This window comes from Nansenia antarctica (genome assembly GCF_963989245.1).
Source record: "Nansenia antarctica genome assembly, chromosome: 2".
Taxonomy (NCBI): domain Eukaryota; kingdom Metazoa; phylum Chordata; class Actinopteri; order Argentiniformes; family Microstomatidae; genus Nansenia; species Nansenia antarctica.
The window spans coordinates 63,472,849-63,485,091 of record NC_137675.1 but is presented as its reverse complement, the minus strand read 5'-3'; the positions used below and the strand labels follow the sequence as shown (position 1 = coordinate 63,485,091).

General features: G+C 41.0%; 1 protein-coding gene across 1 annotated transcript; it reads left to right on the top strand.

The window, feature by feature from the left end:
• Positions 1-968: 968 nt before the first annotated feature.
• On the top strand, positions 969-6,995 carry fscn2a (fascin actin-bundling protein 2a, retinal; the record flags this gene model as incomplete). Its single annotated transcript, XM_080524775.1, has 5 exons — positions 969-1,791; positions 5,514-5,670; positions 6,120-6,241; positions 6,394-6,561; positions 6,790-6,995. 5 exons carry the CDS (start codon positions 969-971, stop codon positions 6,993-6,995), a joined length of 1,476 nt encoding a protein of 491 aa, XP_080380901.1.
• Positions 6,996-12,243: the final 5,248 nt, after the last annotated feature.

Here is a 12,243-nt window from a genome sequence, read left to right as displayed (position 1 = left end):
CAGATTTATAACTTTCTGTTCTTATTTCTGTTCTTATAACAAACAATGTTCTGCTTTTTAATTATTTAATCAATAAATGACATGTTCTCGCTGCTGAAAAATAGCAGCATCTCACTGAATTCATACTCTCAAGTAAATCGATTCAGTCAAACCAAAGTGTTAAGAAAATGAATGAAAGAAGTGAAAGAACGCCTTGTTATTTGCTATTCAAATCTCTTTGTGTAGCCTCGAGCACACAAGGAAAGTTTATTTAAATAAGGAACCAAATACTGATATTTTACAACCAAATCAATCTACGACAAAACCTGTGAAAAGGGTGTTGAAAGAGAGGAAAATCTAGAAAGATACAAAGAGCACCTTTACTCTCTGAATTTTTTCTAATTAGGCTGCAGCTTGCCAGGAGATCAGAGCCAGGATAATCCCAAGGTTGGATGGGTTGACTAGTATATACGGACCTATGTGACAGAGTGCCAGCAGGGAATGAGGATGAGAATGAGACTGTCAGTGTGACTGATAGAAAGAGAATGGAAAAGTAAAAGCTTGACGAGACAGTGTAAAATAAAACAAATGTGAAAGGGAGATAGAGAAGGAAGGCTACAGAGAGGGTAAGAGAGAGAAAGAGGGAGAGGTGGAGTTAGTGCACTGGTACTATGTGACGTCAGCGGCTTGTTGGATTGAGGTGCTGTGTCCTGCTGATTTTAATCCCAACTGATTAGGGAAGCGAGAGCAAGCGCCTGTGCAAGCCCTCTGGGGAAGAGAGACAGAAGGACTGAGAGCAGGAGGATAGGGAAACGGAGCATTTCGGTAAATTGTGAAGCGGGGCCAATTTCCACATTGAGAGACGGAACAGGGGGGGATCTAATACTTTGCTCACTTTCTACTACTCTATGCACACTTCCCCCCCCCTTACCCTACCCCTGGTTCATCCTAAAACTCACGACAAACCTTGGTGTGTGGACGGATCAACAATGTCCACAAACGGAATTAACAAAGCCCTGAAGCTGCAGTTTGGCTTAATCAACCACGAGAACCGCTACTTAACGGCAGAGGCCTTTGGCTTCAAGGTGAATGCGTCGGCCATCAGTATGAAGAAGAAGCAGATCTGGACTCTGGAGCAGGATGATCAGGATGGTCAGGTGGTGTTCCTTCGCAGCCACCTGGGCCGTTACCTGGCCTCCGACAAGGACGGCAAGGTGAGCTGTGGGGCAGAACAGCCCAACTTGGACTGCCGCTTCCTGATCGTGGCCCAGTCAGATGGACGCTGGGCCCTGCAGTCTGAGCCTTACCTGCGCTACTTCGGAGGCTCAGCTGACTACCTCTCCTGCTTTGGCCAGGTCATCGGGGAGCCAGAGCAGTGGGCTGTCCATCTAGCCCTCCACCCACAGGCCAGCTTGCTCAGTGTGACACGCAAGCGCTATGCCCACCTGTCCTCTAGAGAAGGGGAGATCTCGGTGGACAGCAACATCCCCTGGGGCGTGGACTCGCTGGTCACCCTGTTCTACCAGGAGGGGAAGTACTGCCTGAAGACCTGCGACAGGCGCTTCCTCAGTAACGATGGTAAACTGGTGAAGGAGAATATCCCTACCACTAACTTCACCCTGGAGCTCAAGTCTGGCAAGCTGGCCTTCAAGGACTATGATGGGAAGTACCTAACTCCCATGGGCCCCACTGGCACACTCCGCTCTGGCCGATGCTCCAAGCCCGGCAAGGACGAGCTGTTTGACCTAGAGGAGAGCCATCCACAAGTAGTTTTCCAGGCAGCCAACAAAAGATTTGTCTCTGTCAAACAAGGTAAACAGCCTATGTTGACATGATGAACACTCTGTTAGTGTTTTGTGATTTTTAGTTCTTTTGTCTAGGGAGTATCTTGAATGATAAAGCTGATTTTATCGAAAGTAATTGCAGAGTAAGAGAGAAGATTCAAAAGAAGTGGGAGAAGAGCTTGAGGGTTTCAGGGTGATCAGTGGTTGCTAGGAAATATGTTTTACCATCTTTTCCTGTGAAGCCACCTGCTTAGAGGAGGTTGGAGGAGAGAAGAAAGGAAAAGAAATGGGATTTTGCGTAGGCCGATACGACCCTCTGTGCTGAGTGGTTCTCATGCTTAATTGTTGGGGTCCTCACAAATAACTACAATTATAGTACTCTACATACAGTATATGCTCTTTCACAAAAGTGGAGTAATTACATGGTTTCTTTCTGCAATTTAACACAAGGACAAATCCGGGACAACCAAAACTGCAGTTGATAAGTGAAGCCACTGTTCATTGAATGTGAAAGGTTCCAACAGTTCATTTTCGTATTCTGATCAATACTTTCCAAAGTTAGAGATAACACTCACAAGTTGGTTATATCGCAGATTAAGCCAATCATAGTGAAATAGAATTACCTGAGGTTGAAAAAAGCAAGCTCAGTAATGCCACTTGCTCTTGTACTCCTTAGAAAGATGATGAGTTACAGTCCACTGTTAAAATTCACTTCCGATCTCTGGTGGCATGACTGGAACATTCTTTCAGTTATGGATGCTGGTGTGTTGTTTGGGATGGCCAATGAATACCAAGTCAGAGTAGATACAGCAGAGAGGTCGATGGATATTTCTGGGTCTGTCTATTGTGATGGATTTAGATAAGAACCATAGATACTCGAAATCCTTAATGGATCTTCAAGGTAAAGAGAATAATACAATAGGGGAGATAATCATCTTGAGATATCAGGAGGTATCCTGTTAGAGAGGTGATTTCAGTGAGTGATTACAATTGATGAAATGCTCCACGTGTCAACATGAGCTAAGCAGAATACAGTGGGGAAAGAATGAATGGTGGCTGTGGCCTACTGCATTGTGCACAAACAGAGGTTTACAAACACAACTAAAAACATACAGTTATACATTCCTACAGACATGCAGAAATAAAACATACGGTCCTATAATCATGTAAACTGTTAAACCTGAAATTCCTTCCAGTATATTCTAATGTATAATGGGAGGCAAACATACAACGGAGAGGGAGCCATGCTTGTCTACCCTGCTTCAATCATTCATCCAGTCAGTCGTTTAAAATCCATTCAGAGGGGTAATCATGGTAATGGGCTTTGTCATTTCCACTGTGTAGCCGTAGAAGATTAAGGAGTGCAGATGTCTCCGGTCAGACACGAAGGGGAGGTGTCACTTCATTGCCATTAATGAGCATCACCGTTGCAGCCATTAGTTAGACTGATACTGGACTTTGAACCTTTTTCTTTGGGGCAAGAGTGTTAGTTATTTCCCCCAAACCAGTGGTTGTAATGCAAGTGCAGTTCCTGTATTGTCGCAGCTAGTGGTTGATTCGGGCTGGATAGGCAGTTATCAGGCAGCTTAATTTGGACCAATGGTAAGCACTGGGCAGACAGATCAGTTACCATGTCCTCCGTTATCGCTGAGGACTTTGCGGAGAGCGTATCTGGGGATGAGCTCTTCAGAAAGTGACACAGAGACAGGCCTTTAAAGGCTTGTGAGGGCTTGTGAGGATGAACGCTGGTTTTACAACAGGCATCTTATTTTCAGTGGTTCTATTTTGAGCAACTTTGTTGTTCTGGTTCCATATTTCCAACTCGTTCTGACTTCATATTTCAAAGATGCATGATATCATAGCCTATAGAAAAGCTTTACCCTATCATAGCTAAGGCAACACAGTCGACCTAGGCTACATATATTCATGATTTAGTCAAGTATAACTATAGTCCAGTTGGAAGGTCACTTTTCACCTGTTGGATCAATATTACAGCAAGGGCATGGGACTCTAACATGGAAACCCAGCCATTATGAAATGGAGCCTTTTGCCCCGTGTTGCCACTTTTACAAAAAAAATGTAGGGACAAGGCACACAAAGCTGCTTAGTGGGCCCTGTGGTGCAGATTTGCATTTCAGAGAATTACTGCAAGCGAATGAGCAGGATGGGTGGAGGGGTGGTTGTGTAGGATTAGGGTGGTAACAGGCTTAAGAGAAAGGTTGAAGGATATTTCTGTGGCATCTAATTTGAACTACAGCAGACACAATCTGCTATATAAGTGTTGCGTGCTCCAACTGATTCAGTTTACAGACAGACAGACTGTGATTATATTCATTTGGTTTTAGAGCACAAGTGGAGGGCATAGTGATGAGCTTGAGTTTATTATTTATTGTGCTGAATGTACTTCCATTAACAGAGAATCATTGTTGTGATAGGCTACTTGTTATCTCTCTAATGCGTTGCTTTTCAAATATACTTTTGACAAATGTGCATCATAAGTCAATTTCTATACCTACATTAAGACCCTTTGGTCAGATGGTCCATTCCTCCTATCAATTATTTGGTCTCAAATGCCATATGGTGTGTCACATGAAGTGTATGCACATATATCCATATGCATGATATATATCATAATAATAATAACAATAACAACAACAATAATAATAATAATAATAATAACAATAATTGAATATGCATAATATGCACAAGTGTATATGCAGTGTCACTTGAAGGAGATAACGCTACTACAAGATTCAACTGTATTGGTGGTGTGTAGGTTTAGAGGAGAAACGTGTGTGAGAGAACTTGATGCAACACACATGCAATCCATAGAAATGTGGATTTTATCGTATGGAACTTATTAATTGAATGCTATTAATTTCCAAATGTCACACCCTGTTTCTCATTGATCCCAAACTCTTTTGTGCTGTGATACAGACTCACTGAATGATCTAAAGTGACAGGATAAGAGAGACATGTAAAAAAGCAGGCTGGCTTCGGGGTAACCCAGTGACGAGGTCGACCTACACCGCCTTGTGTGTCTGCCAACACCCCAGAGAGGGATCTCAGCTCAGTGGTCCAGACTCATGCACATTACTGAAGCTGAACAATAGCTTTTTGTCAAGGCCATTATCCAGTAATGGAGCACACACTGCAGCATGCCATTATTCATGTTGTTTTCTTACCAAGTACCTTTGGTCAGGTACTCTGGTATGGTCTACATTATGAAAGACCCTAAACTATTATAGTGCAGAAGAGGAGAGTGCATTTCTGACAACATATAATGATTTCTGACAACAAATTGACACATTTTAGGGGAGAAATTCTAATTTCAAAAATGTCAAAAATAGCTCATTCATGACAAAAATTACTTTGCCATTAACCCTATCCTAGTTGATAAGAGTTTATCAAGTGTTGTCAGCATTGCATGCGGGAGAGAGCTTACCTTGCTGTCAATGTGATATGATGTGTTACACATGATCTGTGTCTGTCTACACATTCTATACTCCATGCAGACAAGTACACACACTGCTTAACCAAGGTTGTGTAAAGGTGACTTGCAGTACAGTGTAACAATAAAGAAGAGGGAGCAAGGTTTGTAATTAAATGTCGCCTTAATGCTGTATCCTAGCTAGGAAATGCCTGTATGTGGAAATGGTGTGGAGGAGAGATAACATTATAATTATGTCTGGCGAACAAAGGCATACTTTTCTGAATGTCCTTCTTTGTTCTCTTGTTTCTATTTGTCAGGGGTGAGCATCTCAGCCAATCAGGATGTGGAGACAGACATGGAGACTTTCCAAATGGAGATTGATAAGGAGAACAAGAAGTGCATGTTCAGGACCAACGGAGGCTCCTATTGGACACTGGTGTCTCATGGAGGGATCCAGTCCACAGCCACAGAAGTGTGAGAAACGTTTTTTAACTTGATAATGATATATGTAAATTAGGAGCTACACATGTCATTTTCACTGTACTACAGCATAACATGTTCTTGAAAAATCTGCATGGATTATGGAGCGAAAGTGTCTAAAAGTAATTTAATAGCATAGTAATATTGATTACTTCTGGCCAGTACAGCCACTGTTATTAAATCGTCATTCGAATCCTCATTACATAAAGTATGGAAATCAAAACTATTTGTAGGAAATATATTACCTGTTCACTTGACTAGCAATTGTGTGATGGATGCTAGCTAGTACTAATGACTAGTGTGAAAAATGCTCATTGTAATTGCAATCTTTACTCCTGGCCACAGGGGAGAAACATTGTATGTGTAGCTCCTAGGGTTTTCATTTAATTCTTATGATGCACCTCTGTCTTTCTTTGTTTTCCAACCCTCTCCTTAAACTAAAGGGAGACCAACACAATGTTTGACATTGAGTGGCTTGGCCGAAGAGTGGCTCTCAAGGCTAGCAATGGGAAGTATGTCTGCACCAAAAAGAACGGGCAGCTTTCAGCTGTCAGTGATGCTGTAGGTGAGTACTTTGAGAACAATATTTCTTATATCCAGTCGCTCGAATCAAGATGTAGAGGGTATTTGTACATGTCTGTGATGATAATGCAAACATTACCAAATGTGTAGAAGATGTTGCCATTGAAGCCATATCTTATTGTCTCTCTATTGTAGGTGATGATGAGCTGTTCCTGATGAAACTCATCAACCGCCCTATGTTGATCCTGAGAGGGGAAAATGGCTTTGTTTGTCACCACAAGAGCTCCAACACACTGGATGCCAACCGTTCTGTATATGACATCTTCTCATTGCTCTTCAGTGATGGCGCCTACCACATAAAAGGTCAGTGTGTGTGTGTGTGTGTGTGTGTGTGTGTGTGTGTGTGTGTGTGTGTGTGTCTGTGTATGTGTTTCATTGTGTGTGCCCTGCATGTGCATTTGTCAAAAAAGATAGAAGAGTGAGTGGACTCATCTGTTAACCTTGAGCTACGTAAACCAACTTAAAGTTTTATGGCTAAGCTTTGGCTCAGATTTAAAATAACCTTAACCAACTCATGTTGTCCTTGGCCAGGTGTGAGTGGAAAGTTCTGGTACGTCTCCAGCAATGGCCTGGTGTGCTCAGACGGAGACAAGCCTGAGGACTTCTTCCTGCAGTTTCTGGAGCACGGGCGGGTGGGCATCAAGGGCAACAATGGCAAGTACCTACGTGGAGACCAGGGTGGCACGCTGAAGGGTGACGCTGTCAGCATCGACATCACCTCCCTGTGGGAGTACTGATCTCTGGGGACCCTCAGGGAAGGAGGGAAGAGGAGGAGGGTGGAGGATGGAGGAGAGAGGGACCACCTGGACCTACCCATATGAACAGCTCAGCCAACAGACTGACTGAAGAACATTTTCACATTTGTTTGTTTTCTCTCTGAGAGATCCCCACTTTTTGGTTTTGTATTGGGAAGAAGTGAAAATGTAGGTTATTTGTGTGTGTCTGTGTTTTTTTCTTCTTTTTCCTAAGAGCATCTGTGTTACATGTTTTTCCAAGTGACATTGCCAACATCAGAGAATACAAAATAAAATCGGTAATTTTAGTCCCACTCACAACCTACAGTGTATGAAAGCCTCACAGAGTAACTACAATCAAACATCAGATTCTCCACTACATGGGACAATCCACTAATAGAAAATAGGGATGCACTGATTGATCGCTCAGCAATTGGTATCGGCTGATATTGGCAAAATTGTGCGCAATCGGTGATCGTTGATTGTCAGAATATCTGATTATTCAGACCGATTATTGATTTATAACCTGGCATCCAGTGATGCGGAATCTTTTCTTAACTTGTTCTGTCTTCCTTAACCATGTCTGTCCCATAATTCCCAGGGCCCTTAAAAGTGTACACACCTACAGTATATGCTACATCATTGTTTTGATCATTCTTTTTTTTATAGAAATAATAATAAAAGTTCTTCCATCACTTTGTAGTTGTATGATTGAATATGTGTTCATTGAAAAACATCAGAAAAATATTCATTTTAATTTATGCCAGGGTACAAATATTGTAGGTAAATATAATTGATATTGGCCGAATGTGTTATGAATAATCGGTACCGGTGCATCCCTAGTAGCAAAGCATTATAAAGTTGTCAGACATCAACATGTGGGAAAAGCAAGAGACAAAAATTGTTTTGAAAGTGGAGCATACTTAGGGTGTTTTCTAATTAGAGGAAGGCAAGCAATTTGGATTTACTTTCAGTACCATCAGGCTAGAAATCTGCAGTCAAGACTATAATAATTACTGTACCAGTGGGAAAATCTTCAAGTGCTGCTCTGGTGTCCTGCCTAGGGGCCTTAACATTTTCCTATTATGCCCTCTAGAACCTGTATCTCATGCCCCTCTGGAATTGCTTGTTGAATTCTAAATCAATCTCTCACCCCTTCCATTCCTGGAGGTCTACGATGATTGGGCAATAGACACAATAGACACATTTTCCCTCCCCTCTTATACGCTGGATGTCAATTTTGTCATATACCAATCAAATTGTTTCAGATCTACAGGAGTGGCTGGGGCTAGGGGTTGATATGGAATTAATAATCTGCAATCTACGCCCCCTAGATATTTACCAATTCTACCGTAGGGACCACATGCAGAGCAGTTTAAATGTAGTGTTACATTCAAACTAATGGTTTTGTGACGCATGAGACGTGTTCGGAATTGCAGATCATCATGGAGAGAGCATTGTCTCAAATGCTGGAGTGTCAAATCCTGCATCCTTTATCATTTTGAGAAAATCCTGTGGTCACATTTTGAAATACACTCACATGTTGTCAGTTAAATAGATCTTCATCTTTCTCTTTCTCTTTTTTTCCCTGAATTGATTTTTAAAAGACACAGTGTTGCTAATAATAAAATCAACAATATGCATGTACATTTTGTATTGTTGTTGTAAACATTCTTGTGATAAACTGCTGATAATGTCAGTTTTATCATCACAGCTAGTCTGTTGAACTTTGAGACTCATACTTTAAATTCAAATGACCTTGAGTTGTAATTAATGAGCTTAATCTGACACAGAGGCTGTAGGCACGCAGTAGCAGTTCAGAATTAATAAATGTGACTACCATAGAGTTGCCTCCCTACGTCCTAAATGTACAGTGATTACAGTATATGGGGAGCACCATGTAGTCAACTTTCTTCATCTTCGGTGATTTGAGCAGGCATACATCCAATGCTGGAGAGTAGCTGCTGGAGAGTCCATTCACGTATAAACACAATTGCAGTGTTTCACATCAGTCAGAGGAAAATAAGAGAACCAGTAAATGGTATCATACCCCCGAAAGCCATTTTAAATCTATAGATGAACCTATTGAAGGAGAAGACCATGCGTTAACCCAATTGGCTGATGCCTTAACCCTAACCCAGTTAGTTGCAATACATGGGAATTATGGCATGTGCCTTCTCTAGGGATATAACTCTATGGTGATGACTGATCCACCTTCCAACACTAGGTGGCAGGACACTCTTTTTAACATTCGCATACCAATTAATCTACTGAAAAGAAAGAAGATCACAGGCAATTGTAACAGGTGCATTGCAGCAGGCACTCTGATTCTGCAATCATAGGTAAGGCAAGTACACAAGTACTAGTTGACAAACAATCATAGTATTTAGTATGATTGTATTGTACATTCTGCCATCTGCTTCAACTGTCTGTTATTCCAACATTAGATGATGCATTCATCTCATGCTGTCACTGTGTTACTTGCTGTCATACAATAACCGTGGCAAACATTTCTTAGTAGACCTACTGTACAGTACTTTACTGTATGAGTGTCATTCATTTTACTCATAATGCAGTACACATTTAATTTGCCATGATTTCATTATTCTAAACTACCACACACTTCATAGAAATATGTTTCATCATGTAACTATTACTTAAAATGTTTATAATTTGTTGTTGTTGTTATGGTTAAGTATTGCAATGCAGGGGGGTATTCCATAAATGTTGCTAAAGGAAAATCCAGGCTTATTTTTTTACAAGTTTCACAAGATTTATCAAAATAAGCCTGGATTCTTTGATAAGTCTTGCGAGACTTGTCAGAATAAGCCAGAATTTTCCTTTAGCAACGTTTATGGAATACGCCCCAGGTCAATGTAACAGATTTGTTACCCTCTGGGCACACTGCCCATGGGTTATTTAATCACATTTCCATTGCCATCTAATTGTGTATCCTGGAGGTACAGTACTGGAGGTACAAGTGATCGGTCTAATGTTCATTTAATGGACATACGTGGTTCATTTTTAATAACACTCTAAGTCATGTTGCTGTGTCAATCATCAAACTGCTGTGCCACAGACAACTTTTTACTATACACGCTGTTGACAGTTTTAAGCTGAATGAGGCTTCTCTGATATAGCTCTTTAATTAAATAGGCTGTTAAGTTCCGATTTATCTTTGAGAATCACAAACCACATAATTTATTTTAGATTTCAGGCCTGACCTGACCTGGCTGTTAAGTTCTGATTTATCTTTGAGAATCACAAACCACATAATTTATTTTAGATTTCAGGCCTGACCTCTCTACACCAGAATGTTCTGCAGATTAAGGCTTACAGCACACTTCTCTGAACATGACAGAGAGCTGGACTGCAGGTTAATTAAACATTGTGTGTGCAGCAAACTATGTCATTAGTGACCTTCCGTAACATGTGCAATGTATGTATCTGTCTCATTGTGGTCATCACCAGCATTTTCGGATTTATTTCCCATTGAAGGGCAAATTAGGAACATTCATTTATTTTTAAATTCTTTTCAGTTCTGGTCCTGTGACCACTCTACATTTATAAATTATTGATAAATTATTGTTTCAGCCCAGTACTAACTAATACACCACTTGGCAAGGTTGCACAGCCTTTTTAAAATGTCAGAAAATTGGCTTCTCTTTCAAATGTTTGAATGAAACCTCAGGGTGTAAGTCAAGTCCATTACAATACAGTTGTTATTACAATGCAGTCACATAATAAGTGTAGTGCTATTACACAGGTTCAAAAGCAAAGTAAAGTTCTATGTGAGTGTTGACCACTTGTCTGATCGGACCAATGAATGAATGAATGAATTAATTAATTAATTAATTAATTAATTAATTAATTAATTAATTAATTAATGAATGAATGAATTAGTGCATGAGCCTCCGGTGTTGTGGAGTGTACAGCCAGGTGTAAACTGTGGGATTGCTGATCTGAAGTGTACTCTGCTGTTCCATATTTTCCTATGACATGTTCTCCTCCAGCTCTTTTAAGGCAACTTTGGATGACTTTTAACCAGGCCAGCCCAGTGCATATCTTATAATTAAGGCCTTTAGACATCAGGAGAAGTTCTCTAGCCAGGCTGTCGTTGCAGGGCTTGGTTGTCTGAGACCTGAGCAGTCCTTAGCCTCAGGACTCATCAGTTTAGGCATGCAGCTCATGCCCAGCATCTCTGAGTCTGTAGCCGGAAACTCACTACATTTTGGAACATTGCACTCAGTCTCTAGTCAGGGGTGACAGATCTAACATAAACTAAGTGGGAGTGTATCAGGCATACTGTTGTTGTTACCCAGACCAATACAGACAGACAGATGGACAGAGAGACAGCCAAGAATACATCAATCTACAGAAACCAATGTTAGGAAAAGTAAAGGCTGTGCAACCTTGCTAGTGTGTCTTTGGTTTGAATGAACTTGGTTTTAGATCTCTGTTGTATTGATTGAAGTGCTATTGAATTTTAAATAAATAAAACATATAACTAGTTCAGGGTTATGCAACAGAGTTCCAAATTGTTTCCAACATCAGCCTAAAAGTCAATGCAGGCAGAATGCCAGAATCTCTCGGGGAGATTTTAGTACCGTAGTATGCCTGCACTGCGAGAACGGCACGTACTCTTCCGTTTTATACTTTATGTTTCTAATATGTTTCTAATATGCAATCTGCTCGCAGTAGGATTATTTCCATTAAGTTAGAAATTGCATTCACTTACAGCCTCCTAGAGACAAAATAAAGTACAGTTAACACATCACTCGACGCCGATGGATTGGACCTGGAGAGCTTTGCGCATTCCTAGTGTGCAGTGCCGACCGTTGATGATGCTGAATTGACTTGGTTTGAATTGACTAATTTGAATTAGTTAACATAGTTCACATCACAATGACGACATACGGCGTGGCTGTTCTTATTGCTGCCTTTACGGGTTTACTCAGCTTTAGCGTCCTTGCTGTTTCAATTGGGAGCGAATATTGGTACATCATTGAGGTGAATAAACCGAATCACACAGAGGACCAGAGTTCCCATTCCGGGCTCTGGAGCATAAATGAGGGTAAGTCGATGTAATAATCACTTAAAATATTTGGCTGTCACTTTTAAGGAATATGCACTTATCTGATAACCTGTTGCAGTTGCACAAGTAGCAATATGCGCGTGTTTTTAATCGCCCATCAGCTCATTGTGCGTGTACATTCATGCTCCGATAAAAGAGGGATTTTTTAGATTAGCT